Source organism: Rhincodon typus, chromosome 4 (assembly GCF_021869965.1).
Source record: "Rhincodon typus isolate 14 chromosome 4, sRhiTyp1.1, whole genome shotgun sequence".
Classification (NCBI taxonomy): domain Eukaryota; kingdom Metazoa; phylum Chordata; class Chondrichthyes; order Orectolobiformes; family Rhincodontidae; genus Rhincodon; species Rhincodon typus.
In genome coordinates this window covers 67,844,515-67,870,387 of record NC_063335.1, presented here as the reverse complement: position 1 = coordinate 67,870,387, position 25,873 = coordinate 67,844,515, and the positions used below count along the sequence as shown (strand labels likewise).

At 38.8% G+C, this 25,873-nt stretch overlaps 1 protein-coding gene across 2 annotated transcripts in view; it reads right to left on the bottom strand.

The window, feature by feature from the left end:
• The window catches only part of prkdc (protein kinase, DNA-activated, catalytic subunit), a 204,650-nt gene that overhangs the window by 27,950 nt on the left and 150,827 nt on the right, over window positions 1-25,873 (bottom strand). The window contains exons 65-77 of one of the 2 annotated variants that reach the window (XM_048595548.1): window positions 25,143-25,331; window positions 21,068-21,292; window positions 17,986-18,094; window positions 14,826-14,937; window positions 12,448-12,634; window positions 10,184-10,358; window positions 9,145-9,335; window positions 8,869-9,049; window positions 7,395-7,555; window positions 3,843-4,054; window positions 2,028-2,115; window positions 1,800-1,943; window positions 109-316 (exon numbers count right to left, since the gene is read on the bottom strand). In XM_048595548.1, coding sequence (XP_048451505.1) covers window positions 109-316; window positions 1,800-1,943; window positions 2,028-2,115; window positions 3,843-4,054; window positions 7,395-7,555; window positions 8,869-9,049; window positions 9,145-9,335; window positions 10,184-10,358; window positions 12,448-12,634; window positions 14,826-14,937; window positions 17,986-18,094; window positions 21,068-21,292; window positions 25,143-25,331 — 2,182 coding nt within the window. Of the gene's footprint in view, window positions 1-108; window positions 333-1,799; window positions 1,944-2,027; window positions 2,116-3,842; window positions 4,055-7,394; window positions 7,556-8,868; window positions 9,050-9,144; window positions 9,336-10,183; window positions 10,359-12,447; window positions 12,635-14,825; window positions 14,938-17,985; window positions 18,095-21,067; window positions 21,293-25,142; window positions 25,332-25,873 lie in introns of those variants that run through there. The other variant, XM_048595549.1, reaches the window with a different exon arrangement.

Below are 25,873 nucleotides of genomic sequence, written 5' to 3'. Positions count from 1 at the left end.
GTATTTTTGACATTCTGTAGTCAATGTTTGTAGTAGTATTACATTTCCTTTCAGTAAGTTTAGAAATAATTAAAACACAGCACGTCATATTAAGAGAATGTAACTTGCCAGGGATTTCTAAATCATTCCTTAGATACTCAGGTTTGAATTCACTCATCCACGGCGAGTACTCTTTCAGGTTCCCAGGTGGTACCTGCTGTTTCTTGCACACAATTTCTTGGATTTTCTTTGTTGCTTCATCAAATGTTTTTATGTTCATGTCCAGTAGTCTTGAGCCTTCTTTTCCATAATATTGATCAAAAGCTTTTTTAAATATCTGAAATTTTAAAAGCCTGATTACAGTAAGATTTAGTGCGCACAATTATGAAACTGATAACTGGAATGTGTTCTACTTGTATAAGTCATTCAGATAAATACAAACAGATACAACAATTCTACAAGTAACTTTAGATCTGAAACTAATTATTGCCTCCTTTCAAAATGAAAAAAATTCTAAGTTCAAATTGAGTCATGTAAATCAGAAATATACAAGATTTAATCTCCTAAATGCATTGAATGAACGAAGGATGCTACAATAAATCTGATCCCTTGTGGGATTGAGACAGAAAAAATACAAGGTTTTATAGAATCATACTGTCCCCATTACTTTATAACAATGCCTTTTAAACACTGGCATATGTCCACACTGGATTTGGACAGGACTGGAGTCGGCTGTGGTGTGCACTTGGGTAAACTGATGGATGACATTTAGTCTAGGCTCACACCACTGGATGCTTGGTGTCAATAAACCATAGCAAAAAGGACTTAACATGGTTAGAAGAGGTGTGGTGTTGAGTAAGAATTGAGAAAGCAAGGAGTGAGAAAAATAAAATATATAATAACAAATTCCAGAAAGAAAAAATACTGTTGAAGTGTTAATAAATTAAATAATTCATGACAATCTAACGGCAAAAAGAAGTTAGAAATTTCGTTAGAGCTGTTTGGGACTTTCTGAATGTGAACCTTGCCAGATACAATCTAAGTACTCAGAATTTTCAACACAACTACATTAACCCATATTAGATTTTTATTTTTAACACTATTTTATGGATGGATGGAGCAAAAAGCCTGTGGGCAGCAACATTACTCTGCCCTAAATTTTCTATCTCCTCCTATTTTACAGTATCACACAAATGTTGTGGCGCAGAAGGAGGTCATTCAATACATTGTGCCTGCACTTGTTCTTCAAACCAGCATTATCATCTCCTGCCAATTTCCTACTTTTTCCTACACACTTGCACATTAGTACTCCCCAAGTAATAATACCTGGAAGCATCAAAAGTAGAGCACGAGGTTCAGTAGCAATCATTGATCAATGAGTCGAAACAAAAATAAATATTTTGAATGCTTTCTGAATTTGAAATGTAGTGTCTTCACACTCAGGTGTGATAAAGAAATATTTAAATATAAAAATAAGCACATGAATCGGTCTAAGTATTTTATTCTCAAGTGTCAGTACATCTTATAAGGAATACAAATAATTAATAAAATATCAAATAAAAACAAATGAATTGGACAACAGGAAGAAATTCTTAAATTCATCTTGCATAATTTACATCATATTAATTTATGGAGTATGATTTTCACTCTTGAAGGCTAATGCTCTTTTATTACTGTTAGAAGTAAAATAATGATATTTAAGCTGATTTGAAAGGTATCTGTCAAGGGCTACAGCTTTTTCTGCACTCAGATGTAGTCCCAGAAGTGAAAGATTAGCTTCCAACATGGATCTTTTGGACATAAAATTAACTTTCACCAACCTGAACATATCTTGTTCTGAATGCTCCAATACCAGGAGATTGTAAAGATGCTAAATTTGAGTACATTTCATCATACATGTTTTTCAGAAGGTTTTTATTTTTCACTTTCTTTTCTAGTTTAGTCTTGAAATCATTAGCCCAGTCCTGTTGAGAGAACAAAAAATCGCTTTGTTGTTAATCTGTACAATGTGAATTAATATTGAGAAATGTCTGAATTCTGAATATTACCTTAAAGAGCAAGTCTGGATTGCTGAGCAGTTCTAAGGAATGAATAAATTTTTCAACCACACCCCCTTTATCCAGGTTAGTTTTTAACCTGAAAAGAAAAAATATGGTGTTGATGACAGTACAGGCCAGATTCTAAACATCAACATAAGGGAGATTTAATGACAGCTCTCATTCACATAGCACTTGTTACATCAATGAATATTAAACAAAGATAATGGACAAAATTTAGACCAGTGACAGAGTGAGGAACATGTGCAGTAGGAAAGGAGCATGCATACAGGGACAAGTTGGTGAGGAACAAAGGCAAGGGGATTATTGAGATGTGTAGAAAAAGCACAGTTTGGTGTTGGGTCTGGGGTGGGGATGGGAAAGGGAAAGCGATGGTGTTAATATCTCCAAAAGCTTAGAATATTCAGCGTGGCTGGTAGCATTTGTGGAGATGGAAACAATAATAATGCTTACAGTCATGACCTTCCTTCAGAAAGGAGAAAAGTTAGAAAAGTTGGGGCGGCACGGTGGCTCAGTGGTTAGCACAGCTGCCTCACAGCTCCAGGGATCCGGGTTCAATTCTCAGCCTTGGGCGACTGTCTGTGTGGAGTTTGCAGATTCTCCCAGTGTCTGCGTGGGTTTCCTCCCACAGTCCAAAGATGTGCAGGTTAGGTGGATTGGCCATGCTAAATTGCCTATAGGGATGTGTAGATTAGGTGGGTTATAGGGGGATGAGTTTGGGTGGGATACTCTGAGGTTTGGTGTGGACTTATTGGGCCGAAGGGCCTGTTTCCACACTGTAGGGATTCTATGATCTAGTAGTTTTCATGTAGGTGAAAATGGGTGAAAAAAGACAAAATAAGAATGTCTGTGACAGATATAGGCATTCAAAGTTATGAATGGTTTGTTGGAGCAAGTAGGCAAAACGGTTCCCTTTGACAAGTAGGTCAGTTATTCAAGGTTATAGTTTTAGAATAACTGTCAAAGAACTAGGAAAGAGGTGAAGAGAAGTTATTTCACACGGTTGTCAAGATTTGGAAAGCACCACATGAAAGGGTTCTGGAATCAGATCATAGGACTTTCAAAAGGCATGTACTCGAAAAGAACGGATTGCAGATTTTAGGGAAAATACTGGGGCATGGAACTAAATTGGTGAGAAACAACTTTTTTATTTAATAAATAAAATAATCTCAGAAAGCTGAGATGTAAATGTGAATTCAAAATGAATTTAAAAAACTAGTCTGAGATATATAGTATTTGGGCGGTGGGTGAGGTCCAGCTTCAAAAACCATTTAGATATTTTCTAGTGATTGACTTATTCTCATAAGTAAACATCTTTCTCTCTTCCTTTAAACTTTGTATTCCATGATTCCTCATCCGTCATGATTTCAGTATATCTTCCTCTCATCTGACTTAAACATTTTCACATCTGTGCCATTATTATAAACTCATATCCACTATGGCCACTTACTTGATCTCAAGATTTCTGAGACTCCTTAAATCAGGCATGTTGGTCACCAAAAAAGTGACTATTGGTCACTTCCTTAAATATTTACCACCAACCTCATCCTCTCTGCTAACTGCATAACACCCTAATATCTTCAGCCTCCCTCAGAAAATAAACCCCTCCAGTAATTTACTCTTCAACTTGCAACTTTTACTCTCAGTGTCCATCTATGTTATCACAAAACCACTGCCACTGTTGAGTTGTTTAAATGTTCTCTCACCTCTTTCTTAAATGCCCTGCTGATTATCTGATACTATCCCCAAGTTGAAAAGGCCTTTTAGTAAAAAATTGGATGACCAGATAACAACATTTCTTCTTACCTCTCAACAAACTCTTTGTTCTTGTTGCCATTTGCAGATTGTTCAAAGGTATAATTCTCACTGCTAATCATAAATGGGTACACAATAGCCTGTGGGTAGGAATCTGCAATCTTCTCTATGATGGGGTGTATAACACAAGCTTCTTTTTTGTCAAGTGCCGCCATCATTTGATTAATCCAACCAATAAACTGCCAGCATGGAATGGTAGATGCCTGAGGAGTGTTTAAGAAGATTCATAAATAATTAGTCATCTTTATCTATGAACTAAGCAAATGATTTAAATTAAGAACTTCCTTAAAAATCAGTTTTCTAGCTGCATGTGCCATTTGCCAATTTAAGTAAATGACTTGTCAGCTATCTTATCACACAGCAAAGTAACTTTATGATAAATAACTTGTGATCAAAACTACTTTCACTGGTATTTGCCTAATATTTAAAATCAGACATTGAACTATAAAAATTGGCTCCAAATTGAGTGATTTATTGCTTTAACTCATGGCAACACAATATGGAAATATTATTTTTAAGATAATATTCTTTTTGTTTAAAACTAAACTAAGTTTTGGCATGAGAAAATTAGTAGTTAAAACAATCCCTATTAATTCTCCATCAAGCATTGGCCTAATTATGCAATTAAAATTATAATATTCTTAAGTCCACTGAGTGAAATTGGAAAATTTGGTGTCCTACTGATGGAGCACAGGACTGCTCTTTTATCAGTTAGACATGAGCAGTCAAACTTTACTGAATGAATACTGGGCATGTCAAAAACAAAATGACAAATTCCCCAGCGTGTCTACACTGGCTAAAATTATCTACCCATTCTAATCCCGCTTACCACCACCTCTCTATGAACATGGAATGTAGTTTCCACAAAGATTGGGTAGCAGTCATTCCTACTAATACTGTCATGGACAAGTGCATCTGTGACAGTTGGTTCACGAGGATAAGGTCAGGAAAAACCATTCCCTTGCTTTAGTTCTTTCACCACTTGCCACAAGCCCAGTCGGCATGTATGTTGTTCAGGGCTCAGTCAGTAGGAAAGGTACTCAACCACTCTTGGTGGGAGACACTGAAATCCTCCACCCAGAGTTAACTCTGTGTCCTTGCTATCCTCAGAGTTTCTTTTCAATAGTGCACAACATGAAGGATCACTGAATCATCAGTTGAGTGTACGTGAAAATAAGCCAGGGGTTTACTTGCACATGTCTGGCCTGATGTCACAAGACTCCATGGGTTCTGGGGCCAATATTGAGGACTCCCATTCCCATTAACATTCATGCTAACTGTATGATCACCATTACTGATACTAGCATTTTACTCAGATTTATTTAATTAACTGAATTTAAACTCCCCACATGCTGCAATGTGATTCCATCTTAGGTCTCTGGGATCACAATTGGTTGGAGGGGGTTCTGAGGGACAGGATTTACATGTATTTGTAAAAGCAAGGACTGATTAGGGATTGTCAATTTGGATTTGTGCGTGGGAAATCATGCCTCACTAACTTGATTGAGTTTTTTGAAGACATGACAAAGAAGATTGATGAAAGCAGAGTGGTGGATGTTGTCTATATGGGCTTTAGTAAGGTGTTTGACTAAGTTCCCCATGGTAGACTGGTTAGCAAGGTTAGATCACATGGAATGCAAGGTGAGCTAGCCATTTGGATACAAAATTGCCTTGAACTTAGGAGACACAGGGTGGTCGTGAAGGGTTGCTTTTCAGACTGGAGGCCTGTAACCAACAGTGTGTGACAAGGATCGGCGCTGAGTCCACTGCTTTTGGTCATTTATATAAATGATTTAGATAGGAATACAAGAGATATGGTTAGTAAATTTGCAGGTGAATAGTGAAGAAGGTTATCTCAGACCTTGTTCGGATAGGCCAATGGGTTGAGAAGTAGCACATGGAGTTTAATTTAGATAAATGTGAGGTGTTGCATTTTGGCAAAGCAAATCAGGACAGGACTTATAAACTTAATGATATGGCCCTGGAGAGTGTTCTGAACAAAGAGACCTTGGGATACATGTGCATAGATCCTTGAAAGTGGAGTCGGAGGCAGACAGGGTGGTGAAGGTGTTTGGAATGCTTGCCTTCATTGGTTGCAACATTGAGTACTGGAGTTGGGATGTCATGTTGCAGCTGTAGAGGACACTCATGTGGCCACTTTTGGAATACTGCACACAATTCTGGTCTCCCTGCTATAGGAAGGATGTTGTGAAACTTGGAGGGGCTCAGAAAAGATTTACAAGGATGTTGCCAGATTTGAGGGGTTTGAGCTTTAGAGAAATACTGAAAAAGTAGGGCTATTTTCCCTAAAGCGTCAGAGGCCGAGGGGTGACCTTATAAGATCATGAGGGGCACAGATATGGTTAATAGCCAAGGCCTTCTCCCCAGTGTGGAGGGAGTTCAGAACTAGAGGGAATAGGTTTAAGGTGAGAGGGGAAAGATTTAAAAGGGACCTAAGGGGCAACTTTTTCATGCAGAGGGTGGTGCGTGTATGGAATGAGCTGCCAGAGGAAGTGGTGGAGGCTGGTACAATTACAACATTTAAAATGCATCTGGATGGGTATATGGATAGGAAGGGTTTAGAGGGATATGGGCCATATTGCTGGCAAATGGGACTAGATTAATTTAGAATAAAAACCAAAAGAACTGCAGATGCTGTAAATCAAGAACAAAAACAAAGTTGCTGGAAAAGCTCAGCAGGTCTGGCAGCATCTGTGAAGGAGAAAACAGAGTTAACGTTTCGGGTCTGGTGACCCTTCCTCAGAACCCTAGATTAATTTAGGATATCTGGTTAATATGGACAAGTTGGACCAAAGGGTCTGTTTCCATGCTGTACATCTCTATGATTCTGTAAGTCCGAGTGTCCGGTTTGGTACCATCTTCACCGGGTCTGACCTTATCTACACCTGGTATTCACACGAAAAATTCTGTCAATGGAGTAAAAGCAAGGAGCAGGCACAGCAGAGTAAAAGTCATTGGAAGCCCCAGTGTTTCTTCCCTGTTCCAAATCCATGGGCATTTATAGCTTGGGCTTTTATGAGAGGGCCTGGTGACATAACACATTGGCACTCCAGCATACAGAACTAGTATCCTTCCATCCCATGTCATGAAATGATTGACATCACAACTGTGCTGCCAAAATAAATGTGCAAAATATGAAGGAAACTTAGTCCTGCGATGTTTCTAACAACACTGTAATTAGTTGTCATCCCAATGCATGATAACTCTCCTCTTTAGAGAGCTGGTTGTGTGATGTAGAAAAAGGAAGAGGAGGAATTGTTTGTAAAATGTGAACAAAAAGCTGCAAATTAGGCAACTTGTTCTATTTATTTTGCTGATGATTTTATTAAAGTCATAACAGGCAATTGGCTCCATATACACTAAAATTTCTAAAAATTAGCCACATTAGTGTGGCACAGAGTCACTACTTCAGCCCAATTAAACAGGCTGGAATACCATGTTAAAACCCTACAAGCCTCAAAATCTACATGTTAAAGCATTATTGCATTATTGTAAAATAGCTGTAGCGAAGCAAGTACATACCCCTCTCGTCATGACATCCTGTGTTTCCGCTGGATATAATTCCACAATCTGTAACAATCTAGGGAATCTCAGTCTGGCTTCGCTTGAATTATACTTCAATGCTTTTAACATATTTTCCACCACACTTGCTGGGTATGTCGGCAGTTCAGGGAAATTATTAACTGTAACAAACAGCAATTTATCTATTTAAAAACATGAAAGAACCAAGGGTGCATAATTCAGTAACAATGCTGTAAAGACCAGTTTTATTTTTTGGACTCAAAAAATGGGAAAAGACACTGCTACAAACCAAGCAAACTGTGGAAGACGAAACTGCAGTTTAAAAGCGAGTCAGTGGATCTCATTGTGAGTTGTATTGGCAATGTTGTCTTATTGAAGTGGTGGTGGAGGATGATAAGACACCTAGACTCCGTCTATGTGTGTCTACGTTTCAGAGTAGGTATACCCAGAGATAGTCCTTTGATTGGATTTTCAGTGGGCCAGTTGTTGTGGGCTCAGGAGGGTAATAGCTAACTGATTGATTCCTGGGCAAGTGGTTCCAACCCTTTATGTGCAATAGAGCAGAAACATTCAGCTTGCAAAGAAAAATCACCTCAATTTCTCCATCCTGTGCAGAAAAAAGAGATGCAAAAACAAAGCAAGTGTGATGTGAGAAAAAACCTTTTCACACAGTGAGTGGTAAGGGCGTGGAATGCACTGCCTCAAAATGTAGTGGAGGTAGGTTCAATTGAGACATTCAAGAGGGCACTGGATGCTTATTTGGAGAATAATGATATGCAGGATTATGGACTAAAGGCAGAAGATTGGCACTAGGTAACAGAACCAGTGCAGGCATGATGGGCCAAATGGCCTCCTTCTAAAACATAATATACCTGTGATTTTATGTGGACAAGTAACAGCAAATCTTCCAGTAATTGTTCTCACTCACCATTTCACTATGAACTGCTCTCTCTACAAATCATTAAAGGACTAAGGGGTAAAAACATCTTCAGACATACTGAAAGGGGCAGATTCTCAGCCAGTGAATAGGACTTTGGGAATAGTAGAGCTTGATTTACAGCGCACTACCGTAGCGAGCTATGACAATGTATTTGTCATCAACGTTCTTGTGAAGTCATGAGAGCTGTAACAAATAGTGAAGGATGACTACATTCCGCTAATTTAAAAGAAGGGCCCCTTCCTAACTTTCTGCACAGACCATTTTGCAAAGCCTCAAAGTTGGGACTTCCATCTCAAAAGTGCAAATGACTTTCACATCAGAATACCATTGGGGATTAAGGCCTTATTCAACCTTACGACGAAGACAAGTCAGTGTGGAAAACAGAAAGATCATATTTTATTTTTACCAGCCTTCCTTCCTTCCCAGTCATTTTTGGACTATATATAAAGCACAATTGCTACATGGTATTTAAAATTCAAGCTTATGTGTAGAACAGAAGAACACAAATTATTACAAATTTTCTCGCACTCTTACTATTTTCACTTTCTTCTTCCTCCCGCAGACATCTGTCACAGAAATTTGCCAAAGTCATGTAGGCCTTAATCACTCCCACTGTGTCAACATGTTCTTCAGAAAGGGACTGCACCTCTTCTTCAGCTTTTTTAACAGCACTTTGAAGATATTCATGAGCCTTTCTATACAATCCAATAGAAACCTGAGGAACAACAAAATAAAGTGATATCAGAAAACATTCAGATATTAACTGTATGTATATATCTTTTCAAATAGTTAGAGTACTGTTTTTCATACCTGCACTGTATCGTTACTGGTAGCTCCAGAAAGTTTTATAACATTTTTTGCTCGATCCTCCTCAATATACTGAAGACATGATGGGTCTTTATTCAGAGCATTAGCCATAATGTAGTAAGTTGTACCAAGTAATGTGTTCTGGTCTCTGACAGCGTGTCTTTGTGTATTTAGATTATCCATTTCTATTTCACCTGTAACACAAGACCATCATTTAAGACCTGAAGATTTTAACTCTTCCCTAAACATTTCTCTCTGAAATGGTTTTGGTATTTGCTCTTAAGCTGGTGATAGTTTAACAGTATTGTCGCTGGACTAGTAATCTGGAGATCCAGACTAATTTTCTGAGGACATAGGTTTGAATCTTGCCATGGTAGGAATTAAAAACTAACGTAATGATGGCCATTCAACCAATGGTGATCATTGTAAAAACTCAATTGTTTCACTAATGCCCTTTAGAGAAGGAAATTTGATATTCCCATAGAAGAATATTAATTTTAAAAATTTGAACAAGGTTCACATTCACTATTTAAAATAGTAATAATTAAAAATTATTTTCTGATTTGCCTTTTCCTGTTTTATATTTCATCACATGGCCATTCCTAAGCTGATAAAGTAGGTTGGTTTTCAGACCTGTAATGCTCGTGATTCATTTGGTAACTAGTGGGTAGATGCTATGTATTATGGGAAAATCTATCTTTTTGCATTCTTTCTTTGCATGTGGAGAATTGATCTGTTGTTTCCATCTGGCAGCAAAACTGTACTCAGGAACTTGCCGCAGTGAGAGACGTGTCACCTAACATCCAAATCATTTTTCTACATGTTGAAGATATTGCAGAAGATTGTTCTTTATCTAATCATTCTAATTGACAATGTTGTACAAATTAATGCTAGTCTTCTAAAGGAGAGAACAGTTTTATAGCTCAACACCATTACAAAAGTTTAAAAACATGCAGGTGACTTGTCAGAAAACCATTTAAAAATTAGAGAATCAGGAATTTTCAAGTTGTTACATCATTGTTAGAAATTTATCAGCCATTACCCAGCAATGGGATGGTTTTCATCGCCGTTACTATCTGGTCAGCACTTTTCAGACTCTGACTGCGTTTATGACTGTATCGGCTATAACTTTGTATCCACCTGACTCTCCAGTCATTTCTAATGTTGGATTCTTTGTGAAGTTCTTTCAGCAGCTTGGTGGACACTGAAAAGTTGTTCTGAAATAAGGAAAACAATTCAGCGTCTGAGAAAGTTCAAACATTATGATAATGAACATAACAATAACTTGAAGGCTGGTTAATTTGTAATCAAAAATACAGGTTTAATGTGCAGGTACTTTGCAAGTTTTTCACAGCTATAATTTATTTTCAAGTTAATTGGATAAGTTGATGTATTTCAACTATGAAGTAAAAGATTTACAGTGGTGTAATTTAGCAACATCCACATTCTCATTGCATTTTAATGGCACTGAGAGATTTTGTATAGATCTTCTTCTGTACTTCCCAAAGGCTGCCCAATCAATTCCACTGGATTTACCTGCAGTCTCATGTTGCTGGAATGGGGGGGTGTTGGAGCAACTCTATCTCAATCACCACACTGCTGGTAACTCCTGACCTCGATACACTTGACTGTTTACAGGGATCTAGCAATAATCCACAGTGATGGTCTCTGAGCATTTACTGCAGGAGCTACTACTCCCAGTGGTAATACCAGCAATAGAGAGCTGTTGTCTCTGTCTGGCTAGCAGCTCTCTGGAATAGGATTATCACCCTGCAATAAGCTTTGATCATGTGGGAGGTCTGATGATGGCAACTGAAGTGCTTGATTGTACCTATATTTCATTGGGCCTCCAAGACAGAAGCGACACAGGACTCCCATCAATTTTCTAACCAGTACCCACGGCTGTTATAACTAAATTCCACCCAAGGCTAATGCCTCTTTAACTTCCTCACTACAATTAAAACTACTCCTGCCTCCGCCTCACGTTTAAATTCATGCTTCTCTTCCTATTCACAGACCTAGGAAATCTTTGACAATGGGTGGGAGAAATTCTTAGAATGGCACTCACAATCGGATTGTCAATCTGTTTCTTTTTACATACCCTGTACTGGTTCTCCAAGTTTCTGGTCTGTACATGTGTTTAGACTCTTGAGAAACGTGGACTGTACCAGTTCAAGAAGCTTTCCAGCACGGTGTATCATCAATGCAGGAGGCCAGATCACTCCTGCTTTCTAAGCAGGCAATGCCACATTCCGAGGTATAAAAGTTGAAGGTCTCTTTGACAAGAAGAATGGTTAAGCACGTAGGGTCAATGGAAGGGGGGGAATTACAGTGCCAGATGAATGATGGGATAGCATGGAGAGGTAGGATGGCAGCTGTGAGAGTGAGAATGTAGTATGGCAGGCAGGTGAATAAGAGGCTAAGGTGGGTCAGGTATTCGGTTGAGGATCACTGGTATAGGTGTTCAGACTTACGGGGGATGTAAAGGCGGCTGTGAGTGACAGTTTCCCAGAACTTAAGGGAAGTTTAAATCCGTCTAACATTTCTTGGGTAACTATCCATGTAAGTCAATTAGAACCCTCCGAAGTCTCCAACTGTAACAAAGAGGTTTTTTTTCTGGGGAGGGGTTGCTCTGATGGTGGGGGGTGGTTTCAAATGCTGGGCAGTTGACTATTGGAAATTTAAGCTCCCTAGGCACATATTGTGCATCGGGACATCCACTGGGTCTCATATCACATCTGTCATGGTGCGCCTATAAGACCATAACAAATAAGAACAGGATTAGGCTATTTGATCCTCAAGCCTGCTCCACCACTCAGTAGGATTATGCCCGATCCGATATTCCTCATGTCCTCTTTCCTGTCTTTTCCCCATAACCATCGATTCGCCTACTGATCAAGAATCCATCTATCTAAGCCTTAAATATACACAAGGACATGACCCACAACTCTCTGTGACAAGGAAGAAATTCGTTCTCATCTCAGACTTAAATTGGTGCCTGTTTATTCTGAGACCATGCCATATGGTGTGAGATGCTCCGATTGGAGATCCAGTGACATACAGGGTTATGGGGTTGTGGTGGGCAAAAGGCATTGAACACTTCAATCAGTCATGATTTAATTGAATGGTAAGATAGGCTCAATGGGCTGAACAGCTTACTCCTGTTTCTACGTTCAGCAACAATATCAATGGGCAAATTCAAACTGATCTCAACTCTTGGCGCTCTTTGCCCAGGAAAATGATGGACCAAATATCATACACTTACTGCATTTGATCAACAGATTGCTGTAATGTCTTGGTGAATACCTGTTTCCTGGCACTTTCTAACATTTTTAGCTTCATATTAAATTTACAGCTTCTTATGAGCATGGCAACATCTTCTTCTTCATTGTCCATATCCATTCGTGCATCAGCGCCTTCGTCATCCACCTCCATACTGTCATCAGCCTGAAGAAGTGACAATCGCTCCTTAATCTTGTCAAGGAAGAAGCAGCTATGATATAGAAGATTATAAAATAGAAGAAACATTGTAATAAAAAGGCAGGTTGATCACTTGAGGCATTAGCTGTGCACTAAAAATAAGCTTGAAGTCAGGGTGGTTGGTGCCAGACTTAGAAAGTTCAGGAAAACCCAAACAGTCCAGATTGTTGGGTGACAGGCAGTGTATGGGTGAGGTTTCATTGGGATGTGGTTGCTCAAGGCAGACAGACAGATTCTGAGCATACTGCAGCTTTATTTGATTAAAATTTAAAATTTTATTTGGAGGTGAGGCCAAATGAAGAAACCAAGAAAGTTGGAAACAAACTGCACATAATTTTAAAAAAATTAAAAACAGTTGGAAGGATATGAAACAATTTTAAAAATGAAAGCATTCATAAATGGGTCTTTGTCTGATTGGCAGGACGTGGAGCGGAGTCCCACATGGGTCTGTGCTAGAGCCTCAACGTTTTACAATTGATATAAATGATGTATGTGAGGGTAGTGAAGGCATGGTGGCTAAACGTGCAGATGTCAGAAAGATAGCTCAAAAATTACAACGAAAATATAAGAGGTTTGCAGACGGATAGATAGATCGAGTAGGTGGGCAATAATCTGGCAAATGGAGCGTAATACGGGAAAATGGGAAGTTGTCTGCTTTGGCAGTATAATAACTCAGAAAGCCTGAATGGAAAGGAACATCATTTCTTGTTAAACACCAAAATAGAGACACTTCTTGTAGCGTACATAGGCTAGTCCCAGCCGGGACAGACTGTTCTGCAGACCCATCCCTGAGTCTGCTTTATATTTTCCTTTATATCCAGAAGTACACGAACACACAACTGAACATTCTTTTTAACCCTATCACCAAATCACTGTGATTTTTTTTTCTCCATCTATTAACTACCACCTGGGTCTGCTTTATTTCTTTTCCATTTTTCTTTTTATATTCAGAAGTGCTCTTATACACATTTTTTTCCCATCATCAAATTACCACGACATTTTTTTGTGTTTTAAAACACTAACCGTCACTGGTGTGCCACAAGAGCCCTTGTGGGCCTGCTGTATATATATCTGGAAGTGTTACTGGGCACAACCACATGACTTGCCCACCACCAAAGAACCATAAGTTTTTTTTTTGTTTTTAACCATTAACCACAACCAGTAATCACCCATGCAGCCAATTAGAAATTTACATGCAAAGTTCATTATGAGAAATGCAAACCATCAAAAGGGAGGTGGGTAAGGTTAGGGAGAGTGGGAAGAAGGTCTTCTTTTTTTTAATATATATACTCTGAAGTGCTATTACGCACAACTGAGCGACTTTTCCACCGCCAAAATCAGTGACTTCTCTTTTTTTAAACTATTGAAAGAATAAATTGAATGAATTAGCTTTATTGTCACATGTACTCAAATGAGTAAAATGAAAAGTTTATAAGTTGCCACTTACATCACTATCTTAGGTACAGAACTACCTAGGTACAATCCTTAGTCACCACCAGTAAATCACCTGTTTAGTCGATCATGTATCTATAAACAAAGCCCATTATGGGCAATGAAAACCAGCAAAAATGAGGGGGATGCAGGGCGAGAGGGAGGGGACTAAATCAAAATGGAGTTGGAGGATGAGATAAAGCACAGTATCCCCTGCGATGCCCACCTCTCTCCAAAGGCATTAAGAGCATTGTTGGAACCCCGGGCACAAACATAATCCCGGTTCAGGGTGAGCCTGCAAATTCCACTGTAGCAGATGGCAAAATCTGAATAAATGAGGAGTAGAAAGGTAGTCTGATAGTTGGTACAGCACACTGATAAACAGCTAGGTGGGGACTGCCTCTGCAAGTCATCAATGTTAACCCAGGACCCCAAGTACTCAGGATCACAGCACAACCATCAGAGTCACACAAATCCCCCAGAACATTGACCTTTTTTCTGAACACTGGGACTTGAAATATTAACTCTGTTTGCTTTTCAAAAATGCTGCCAGACCTGCTAAGATTCTCCAGCAATTTCTGGTTTTATTTGTTTCAGGTCTCCAGCACCTGGAAGTTTCTTTTTTATTCCGAGAACATTTACGTGAGGTTCAGTCCAATGACATTACCACTACACCACTGTCTCCCCTAAATGTATCCACTTCGTAAATAATTTGCCGAACTATTAAATAATTTCTTTGCCACAAATTTGGACAAATCATTCCAGCGTCATACCGGTTTGTGATTATGTCATCCCAGACACTCATAGGATCCAGCTTTGGTTCTGGATACCGGCCTGTCCATGTTCTTATTAGTTTTCGAAGTGGCACTTCGGAGGTTAAATTATCTGCAAAATTCAATTGAATAGTTATTCCTCAAACCACAAATAATTCATAAAATTGGATTACTTGGTGAAAATCTTACTCTCAGGCTAAATTAATATTGTGGCCAAAACAACCAGGTTACGGCATGTCAAAATTCAAACATTCAGTAGTGTAAATATGGATTAATACTTATTATGAATACTGACATCACTAGGTTATGCCCATACATGTTACTTCTTGTAACATACATGTAAATATTTATAACTAGATTCTGTCTGCAAATATTTTGTAGTTAGAACATCATATGCAAATATTTATAGCATCGATCACTGTTTGCTGTTCAACCACTTAATTCAATTGTTTTTTGGAAAACAAACAACATGCTCATTTTGGAAAATAAGACTTCAGATGACCAAATAGTTTTATTCTGTCCAAATTTACAGAAATCGCTTCATTTTGCTACCACAGCTAACCTAGTGCCTTCCCACAAAGGAACAGCTGCTGACAACAGAGAAGGTTTAGTACAAGAGCAGCCCTAGGGATCGAGGATTAAACCTCTGAGCAAGTGGATCTGGATGCTGGATGGAACAGGACAATGGTGGATTAAGTGAAGTTTACAGAAGGTAAAGGTGGCCAGAACAGCGCTACAAAAGACAAGTCTGGAAGTTACAGATGCATGGATAAGGCGATGTGGAAACAGGCAATGTTTATGCAGTCTTTACGGAAACTCATCTGAGCTGGAGGAAAGTGCAGTCCTTTCAGAATGGTAGACACAAATTTCTCATATTTTCTTAAAGTATGGAGGTAAGTGTGTTCAGTGGCATCTAACACATCACCCTCACTACCAAGTGCTAATCGGCAGGTAGAGTGAGGGCAAGTGCCTGACCCTACCGCAAATCTTGTACATAAGAACATAAGAACTAGGAACAGGAGTAGGCCGTCTGGCCCTTCGAGCCTGCTCCCCCATTCAATAAGATCATGGCTGATCTTTTCGTGGACTCAGATCCACTTACCCGCGTTCTCACCGTAACCCTTAATTCCTTTATTGTTCAAAAAAAAATCTACCTTTTCTTTAAAAACGTTTACTGAAGTAGTGTCAACTACTTCACTGGGCAAGGAATTCCATAGATTAACAACCCTCTGGGTGAAGAAATTCCTTCTCAATTCAGTCCTAAATCTGCTCCCTCTAATCTTGAGGCTATGTCCTCATGTCCTAGCTTCACCTGCCAGTGGAAACATCCTCTCTACTTCTATCTTATCTAGTCCCTTCATAATTTTATATGTTTCTATAAGATCCCCCCTCAATCTTCTGAATTCCAATGAATATAATCCCAATCTACTCAGCCTCTGCTCATAAGCCAACCCCCTCAACTCCGGAATCAACCTAGTGAGCCTCCTTTGCACCCCCTCCAGTGCCAATACATCCTTTCTCAAGTAAGGAGACCAAAACTGCACACGGTACTCCAGGTGTGGCCTCACCAGCACCTTGTACAGCTGCAACATAACCTCTCTGCTTTTAATTTCAATCCCTTTAGCAATGAAGGACAAAATTCCATTTGCCTTCCTAATTACTTGTTGTACCTGCAGACCTACCTTCTGTGATTCATGCACAAGGACACCCAGGTCCCTCTGCATAGCAGCATGCTGCAACTTTTTACCATTCAAGTAATAACCCTTTTTACTATTACTCCTACCAAAATGTATGACTTCACATTTATTTACATTGTATTCCATCTGCCAGACCTTTGCCCACTCACTCAATGTATCTATGTTCCTCTGCAAAGTTTCACAGTCCTCTGCACACTTTGCTCTGCCACTCATCTTAGTGTCATCTGCAAACTTTGACACCCTACACGTGGTCCCCAACTCCAAATCATCTATATAAATTGTAAATAATTGCGGTCCCAACACCGATCCCTGAGACACACCGCTAGTCACTGACTGCCAGCTAGAATAGCACTCATTTATCCCCACTCTTTGCTTCCTGTTAGTCAACCAATCCTCTATCCATGCTAATACTTTACCCTTAATGCCATGCATCCTTATCTTATGCAGTAGCCTCTTGTGCGGCACCTTGTCAAAGGCCTTTGGAAATCTAGGTACACTACATCCACTGGGTCCCCATTGTCCACCTCGCTCGTAACGTCTTCATAGAATTCCAAAAGATTTGTCAAGCATGACAAATGTACCTGGTGAAAGCTACTGATCAAGGCCTATTCCTCAGGTATTCAGAGAAAGCAAAGTTCTTTCTCCTCCTTGTCATGAGAAGGTAAATGTCAGGGGGAGGCAAGTGTCTGGGGGATTGAAAACAAGTACAGAGGAGTAATTTTCAAAGGCCAAATCCTACTTCCCATCCGTGCCTCTGATTGTTCCCAGATTTGGGCAACTGAAGGATCCTGACCAAGCCGGCAGGCAAGCTGCCGTACTTTCCCAGGATGAAAACTAGCTACCTTTCGGTGGGGAGGCAGGAGACTGGCATAGTGGTAGTTAAGTCCCTAAAGTGACTATTAATTGATGTCACAAGGACCTTAAGTTCTGGCACATTGTCAAAGTCTGATGCATGTCTTCTAATTAAAAAATATCAATAAACATATTCACAGCAAATATATATAGAGCGAAAGGCTGCCTATAGTGACATCTGAAGAGCAAATAGAAATAAATCCCAAGGTTGTCTGACTCAGAGTAAAAGATTGTACTTGGCATTTATTATCTTGTAATGAGATAAGTTATAAATATTTGTAGTATCTTGGTCACAAATCCTTGATTTCAGTAAGGGGTAAAGACTTCAGTTAATTATTTATTTTAGTTCAGGCATAAAGATGACCCACAATGTCACAATGCTAAGCATTGTGGTGATGCACTTCAGTATGATTCAAACCATTTTCTGTGGGTTTAGCAAACACATCCAATTAAAATAAACTGACATTCCTTCTTGTGAGGCATTTGGCCATTAGTTACTGTATTATTAAAAATGCTAAAATGATTGCGTCCTTTCTGTGATGAACCTTCATCTGGAGGATCAGCAAATTGCTGTTCTAGTGTTATTAATTTAGCAGAGTACAGGATCTTACTTCCTTTGGTGATGAAACGGAGAAAATCCTGGATCTCTGTCAGAGTTTGAAGAGATTGCAATTTGGTCAGCCGACTCCTGTGGAGCAGTGGGTCAATGCTGGAATAATTCTTAGAGAAAGAACATTACACACGTTTAAATGGTCATTCGTTGTGAAATGGAACACAAAAACAAACATATTTACTTAGAACCATATTGTTTATTGTTTTTTCTCTCCTTCTACTTGAATTACATTTTCTAACTGTCAAACTATTAGGTTCACTCTAGGATCTAAAGGATTCCGAAAAATCATAACCAGCACATCCACTATATCTACAGTTACCACTTTTAGAACTTTATTGGCTGCCACTCCCTTAAGTTTCTCTTGTTGTTTATCTCTGCTGGTATTAGCTACCTAAGTTTCTCATTTCTATTATTTCCTTGGTTAATCTCTGAATGCAATTTCTTCTACTTTAAAGACAGACACAAAATGTTTGTTCATTGTCACTTCCATTTCATCATTCCCCATGATAAGAACTCTCATCTCTGCCTCTTTTGGACCAATTGTAGTTTATCTTTTTTATAAAAATTCTTAACATTCTGATCTGGGATTCTTAGCTAGTTTTCTACTTTTTCCTTTATCAAGTTTTGAGTAGCATTTTGCAATTTGCTAAAACTCTTGCAATTCTAAGGTTCATGACTATTCTTTAAAATATTATAATTATCTTCTTTCAATTAATACAATCTTTAACTTCCCTCATAGGCCACTGCTAGATCTTTCTCACTGAGTTGCGTTTTTTAAATGGAACTTTATTTTAATGCATTTTGTTAAGGGTTTCCACTATTTATTACCAGCACACCTCTGGACTATTTATCAAATCAACAGACAGTTCTCATCTCTTATGTAATTGGCTTTCACTCTTATGTGTCACTCTGACTTAATATGGAATTCTATTGTACTATGATCATTCCCAACACACCCCAGAGATTTGACTTTGAGATTACTAATTAACCTGACCTCATCACATAATATTAGATCTAAAATAGCTTTATTCCTAGTTGATTCCTCAACGTTTTGCTCTCGGAAGCTGCTCCAAAAGCATTCTGCAAACTTATCTTGCAAATTATCCTTGTGCATTAGATTCTCCTAGTCTTTAAAAAAATTAAAATCCCCACACCTAATACTTTGCCTTTACTAGCTCTTATTAGTTGTCATTTAACGCTTCGTCCATGGTGGTAGGATGAACAGTGAGGTTAAAACAAACAATCCCAACAGTGTTTTCTGGCAGTTGTTATTCCTAATCACCATCTATATTGATACTATTTCTCAATCTTCTGTGTCAAGATCCTTTCGTCCTACTGTTGTCATGTCATCCTTCATTATCAGGGCTATTAATCATGCTGTCCATTCTACTCGTCTTTCCAAAGTGAGTGACGTGAAATATTGGCCAACCTTTGTCATCTTCCAACCATATCTCTCTATTGGTCAACAGATTCTTTATTATTTCATGCAATGTGGGCATCACTGGCAAAGCCAGTAATTGTTGCTCGTTCCTAATTCCTCTTGAATTCAATGATGTGCGAGGCCATTTCAAAGGGCAGTTTAGAGTGAATCATGCTCTGTGGTCATGCAGTCATATGTAGACCAGATGACGCAAGGATGGCAGATTCCCATCACAGGTATACTCTGGCTTTAGTGAACCAGATAAGTTATTAAGATAACCTACATTAGTTTTATGTGATAATTTCATGGTTACTATAACTGAGATTTGTTCTATATTCCATATTTACTAATCCAATTTAAATTCCACTAATTGGTGTGGTGGGATTTGAAATCAATGCCCCAGAGAATAGACTGGTCTATGATTTTTAAATGATTTTGTTACAAATGCCTTGTGCTTTCAGATAAAGTATTTTATTAGCATTTTAATACCATTTCTTTGTATCAACCCTATTTAATGAACCATTAGCACCATTAAATTCTGATCCTTTGTGTCTGAGTTTGCTTATCTTTACCCAAATTGTTACACTATGGATTTGACCTTTCTCTTTAGATTCTTTTAAATATTTCTTTAATACACCACAACAAATTTTGGTTTATTATCTAAAGCCCTAGCTGCACAACTCAGTAGGACAATGATTCCAGCGTGGTTTTAGTGCAGTCCAGTACTGGTGCAAGTGCCCCATGAATCAAAACCCACTTCTCTCCACACCACCCAAGTCAAGTGTTTAATTCATTAACCCTGTCATCTGGTATATGGCTAACAATCCAGTGATTATTACTTTTCAATTTTTGCACTTTAATTTGAGGCCTAACTCCTCAGACCCCCTCAGAAGACCACCATTCCTTGTTCTACCAATGCAATTAGTTTCTATATGGACCATATAGAATCTTCCCTTTCTGAGACAAGTCTCCAGACATAAGTTGATTTTTTATGCTGGTATGGGGGAGGCAGGACCTCATGGTTGAGAGAGCCTTGGTTCAGTTGGTAGCACTCTTGACACTGAATCTGAATCAAGAGGCTGTGAGTTCGAGTCCTTTTCAAGGACTCAAGCACAAAACTCAAGGCTGGCCCAGCAATGCAGCAGTGAATGACTGCGTTTCTGAAATTTGCCATCTTTCAGATGAAAAGGGAGGCCTGTTTCCTTTCTTCGGTGACCATAAAATACCTACAACACTATTTTGATGAAAAATGGGAATTATCCCCAGTGCTATGGCCAATATCTGTCCCTCAATCAACATCACAAAAAGATTATCTGGTCATTGTCCTAATGCCAACTGAGAGTTAGTGATATGCAAATTGGCTGTGGTAATTGCTACATTACAACAGTGACTACTCTTCCAAATCGATGTAAAATTGAACACAAAATGCTTTTAGATATCTGGCGCTCACGTTAGACACTTTATAAATGCAAATTTTCCTTTCTCTTTATTGCGCTGAAGAATCCATGGCTAACATGCTAGTTACATAACTATGAATTCATTTTTAAACACTGACCATATATGGCAGATAAATTCTCTAAAAAACGAAAAGAATAAATGCACAGACAAAACTTAGCTTATGGACAGACCATTGATTCCTGACCATATGCCAGGTACTAACCTGCGTGAAACTTTGGATACTATTGTTGACATAATACTTGGCACGATCAAAGTCATCCTGCAGGATATACAGGAGGCTCAGTTCCTGGCTGTAGCGGGTTTCAATAACAGTTTTCCTTTGATCCACCTTCATTGCATTGTCAACGAACGTCAGCAATGACTGGTCCATTTCACCCAACTGTAGTAACTTCACTTTACTACGCATCATGTGTGGCAAATAAGTCTCCTAAAAATAAATGCAAGAATAAAACTTTTTGTTCTTAAGCTTCTATCCCATCACATTACTTGCAGCTAACACAAAAAACAGAAGTTGCCATAAGTTCTGAAGGGCCACTGGACTTGAAACATGAACTCTCCACAGATGCTGCCAGACCTGCTGTTTCTCAAGCAATTTTTGTATTTGTTTCAGATTTTCAGCATCCACAATTCTTTTTTTGTTTTTGTGCAGCTCCTTGTTAAGTGGTTTATAAGTAGAATGGAGAATGATGTTCAGTCCTCCACAAGTTACAATGTTATTCAATCTAACAGTCTAGTCAACAACTAGCCAGAAATTTAGAAAACAATAGGTGCATTTGGGCAAACATCGTCCTTCAGTGTTTTTATCCCCATACTTCTTTACCTGAATGACGGTTAAAAACATTCAAACCTCCAATAAAAGTTGAACTTTCATTCGTTATTGCATTCTGCAGTCAGATGGAATCATACACAGTGTGTACTGGAAAAAGCAGTGACAGTGAGCCAAAGGAATACATTCAAAAATATAGCAAACAAAACACACAAGCAGAAAATGTAATAAAGGCAACCGCTTTGATCATCCACTCTGATACTGAACACAAGATTGTGAGGTTTGCCCAATGTTATTGCACATCTTTTGAACTGATGGGACTTGAACCCATATCTCCTGGTTCAAAGGTAGGGACATTACCACTGCACCACAAGAGCCTGACAACGTAGTATAATGTAACGTCTCCAGTGTGAAAATCTATTGATTGTAAAAAAAACAGATGTGTGGAAATTCGACAGACTCAGGTGACTCATGACTTCATTTTAGTTTAGTACATGTGGAAACATGGAAGGTAAGGTAATTAGATAAGTAAAGCAATTTCAGTTACTTTGTTGTACAGCCTTTTGCTTCAAGTAAGTAATTATATCAATTTTCTTTTCTGGTGCGCAACTTGCAGTTAGAATTTCAACATCATTCCACAATCTATAAAATACCCGAAATCCCAAAAATATCCAAAATCCATAAATAACTTGGTCCCAAGCATTCCGAACTAGAGAAATTAGTGTAATTACAGTAAAATCAAGATATGTCAAATTGCAGGGGCCCACCCACAGATTTGTATTAGATGGAGTTTTGAGATCATCAAGGGGGCCCTACACAACCTGGTTTTGCCTACAGCCACACTCTTGGTCAAAAAGAGTAAATGAAAACTTCTTGATGCTTTGTGGGAAGCCAGGGAAGAGATTGCTGGTCCCCTTGCTGAGATATTTTTATAGTCAGCAGCCACGGATGAAGTGCCAGAAGACTGGGGGTTGGCTAATGTAATACTATTATTTTAAAAAGGCTGAATGGAAAAGCCAGGGACTTATAGACAGATGAGCCTTCTGTCAGTGGTGGGTAAGCTGCTTGAGGGGATTCTGACAGACGGGATTTCACTGCATTTGGAGAGACAAGAACTGAATAGGGATAGTCAACGTGGTTTTGTGCGTGGGAAATCGTGTCTTACTAACATGATTGTCACCTCTTCAAAAAAACACAAAGGTGAAAGCAGAGCAAAGAGTTTTCACAAGGTTCTGCATGGTAGAGTTGTTAGTAAGGATAGATCATATGGGATCCAGGGGAGCTAGCCAATTTGATACAAAACTAGCTTGAAGGTAGGAGACAGAAGTTGGTAGTAGAGGGTTGTTTTTTTGGACTGGTGGCTTGTGATCAGTGGAGTGGCACAAGGATCAGTGCTGGATTCACTGCTTTTCATCATTTATATGTATGATTTGGATGTGAATATAGGAGGTATGGTTAGTAAGTTTGCAGATGACACCAAAATAAGTATGCAGTGGAGAAGATTATCTCAGAGCGCCATGATCAGATGGGCTGATCGGCCGAGGTGTGCCAAATGGAGTTTAATTTAGGTAAATGTGAGGTACTGCATTTTGGTAAAGCAAATCAATGCAGGGCCTATACGCTTAATGGTAGTATTCTGGGCATGTTCCCAAGCAAAGAGACCTAGGGGAGCAAGTGCAAAGTTTGTTGAAAGTGGAATTGGAGATAGACAGGATGGTGAAGAAGGCATTTGGCATGCTTGCCTTCATTGGCCATAACACAGAGAATAAGAGGCTAAATAACCTGTGTTCTATTAATTTTTCAACCTCAATAATAAAATAATATGTACAGGACATTGGTTATGCCACTTTTAGAATACAATTCTGGTTGCCCTTCTATAGGAAAGATGTTGTTAAACTTGAGAGGGTTCAGAAAAGATTTACAAGGATGTTGCTGGGACTGGAGGGTTTGAATTACTGGGAGAGGCTGAATAGGCTAGGGCTTTTCTCCCTGGAGTATCGGAGGCCGAGGGCTGACCTTATAGAGGTTTATAAAATCATGAGGGGCATGGATAAGGTGAATAGCCAAGGTATTTTTTTCCTAGGGTGAGGAGTACAAAACTAGAAGGCCTAGGTTTAAGGTGAGAAGAGAATGATTTAAAAAGAACCTGAGGGGTATTTTTTTCATGCAAAGGTTGGTGCATGTATGGAAAGAGCTGCCAGAGAAAGTGGTGGAGATGGGTACAGTTACAACATTTAAAAGGCATCTGGATGGGTATCTGAATAGGAAGGGTTTAGAGAGATATGGGCCAAATGCCAGCAAATGGGACGAGGTGAGATTGGGATGTCTGGTCAGCACTGATGAAGTGCACCAAAGGGCCTGTTTCCGTGCTGTGTGACTCTATGATGCAGTTAATTTGAGTGGAGACTTTTTTTTTTATTTGTTTACACCTTACAATGGCATGGCCTTGTACAGTGAAAGACATTGTATAATGTTGCGACTTTGAAAGTTCAGAACTTAAACTTAGCAAGGATATAGTTTGATTGGATTCCCTACTCTGAACGTGAAAACGACTAACAAATCCAATCTGACTTTTATCACTGTTATATTGTTGATGAATGTGTCAGCACCATCTAATGGTTCAAAATGTAAACTACAACCTGGTGCATAATATCAGAAAATGTCATAGGGCAATTTGTACAGAAAACCTAGCTGCCCGAATATGGTGAGAGCAAAACAGGACAAACAACCTGGCCCTGAATTCTAAAATTAAATTTGCAACTAGTCTGGAGCTAATCACAGTGTCTGATTCCCTTTAGGTATTCTCTTGAATGCCACAGGTGTCAATTAATCAGCTAAAAGGTTTTATGGATTTCTGCATGTGTTAATCAGACTAATTAATTGGGAGCTAAGTCAATAGCTGTTTGATTTGTAAAAATGAATAGGTACATGGGGACTAGCCTAAGGCTGTTGAACTGGTTCAACTCAAATGTGACGGCAAGCTTGAGTGGCTGAGGTGTAATGGTGACTGTAATTGGTCAATTCATTTAGTTCGCTCATCTTGGATAAGTCTCTCATCTATCAGCCCCACAGTTACTAACACTGGTTCACTAGTACTCACAAAACAGTTTTACAAATCATTCCAAATGCAAATGCTTACACAATAAAATATGCATGAAATATCATGTATCTACAGCTCCAAGATGTTGACACACCTAAAAAATTTAGTACAGGAGACAGATTTCTTTAAGTTGAAGAATTGACATGTTGGTTCTATTACAGTATCAAAAGCTTCCAATCTTTAGTCTGTGTGCGCTCAGTAACATAGTAATAGCAAATAAACACACCAATAATAAAAAAAGGACAAAAATATTAACCAACACTTTTGTGAACTACTTTTAAATAGAGCTTCTGGAGTTTTGTCTGCTAATAGATTTATATTGATTTCACTCATTCTATTGGCAAATGATAAACACACAAGGACAATGTTGAAATATTAGACATCCCTAAAACTCGAAGCACTTTTGCTCACCAGATAGAAAGGATCAGTCCATATATCCTCTAAATCCACAGGGGTTTTGTCACTAATGTTGACAGTGGAACAGTATTCCAGTGACTTCCATTCAGTCAGGTGGCTATAACATTCCAAAGCTGCAATATCCCAAAAATCTTTCTCTGCATCTGTAGGGTTTCCATCTGCCCACTCTTCAGTATTCAGGGCCTGTCAAATCAAATCCATATTACTTTACAATCCTAGCTTAAAGATATTACAGTACAATTTCTGAAAGTCTGGCCCTGTACATATCTTTGATAGGTCCACAACCAAAAATAAGTCAAAATGACAAAGAACATTTACGATTAAAGGGCTCTGCTAAGGGAAACTAAATAATTCATGCAGAGGTCTAATTAGAACTTCCTAATTAATGGCAGTATGGGAGCATCATGAGCACAAGGTTAATGTAAGCTCACCGGCAGTTCTTCAGTAAGAACAGAAATAGGCAATAAATGCAGCCTTGTGAATGTTCAAGCTAACAAAAAGGGCAATGCTTACAATTTACTATTTTGCTGCTGTGAAGCAAAAATGTGCAATTGCTCCCATTTTTCAGAAATCATAGTAAATTCATTGTAAAAGAAACACAACCTTTTAACGTTGAATGTTTGAATAGAAAATTTCCCGAAATTTCTCTTTGGATCAGGAAGGGCAGCCAGTTTTCACACTGTAACAATGCAATGTAGAATTATCCCAGAATACTTCCTTGCATT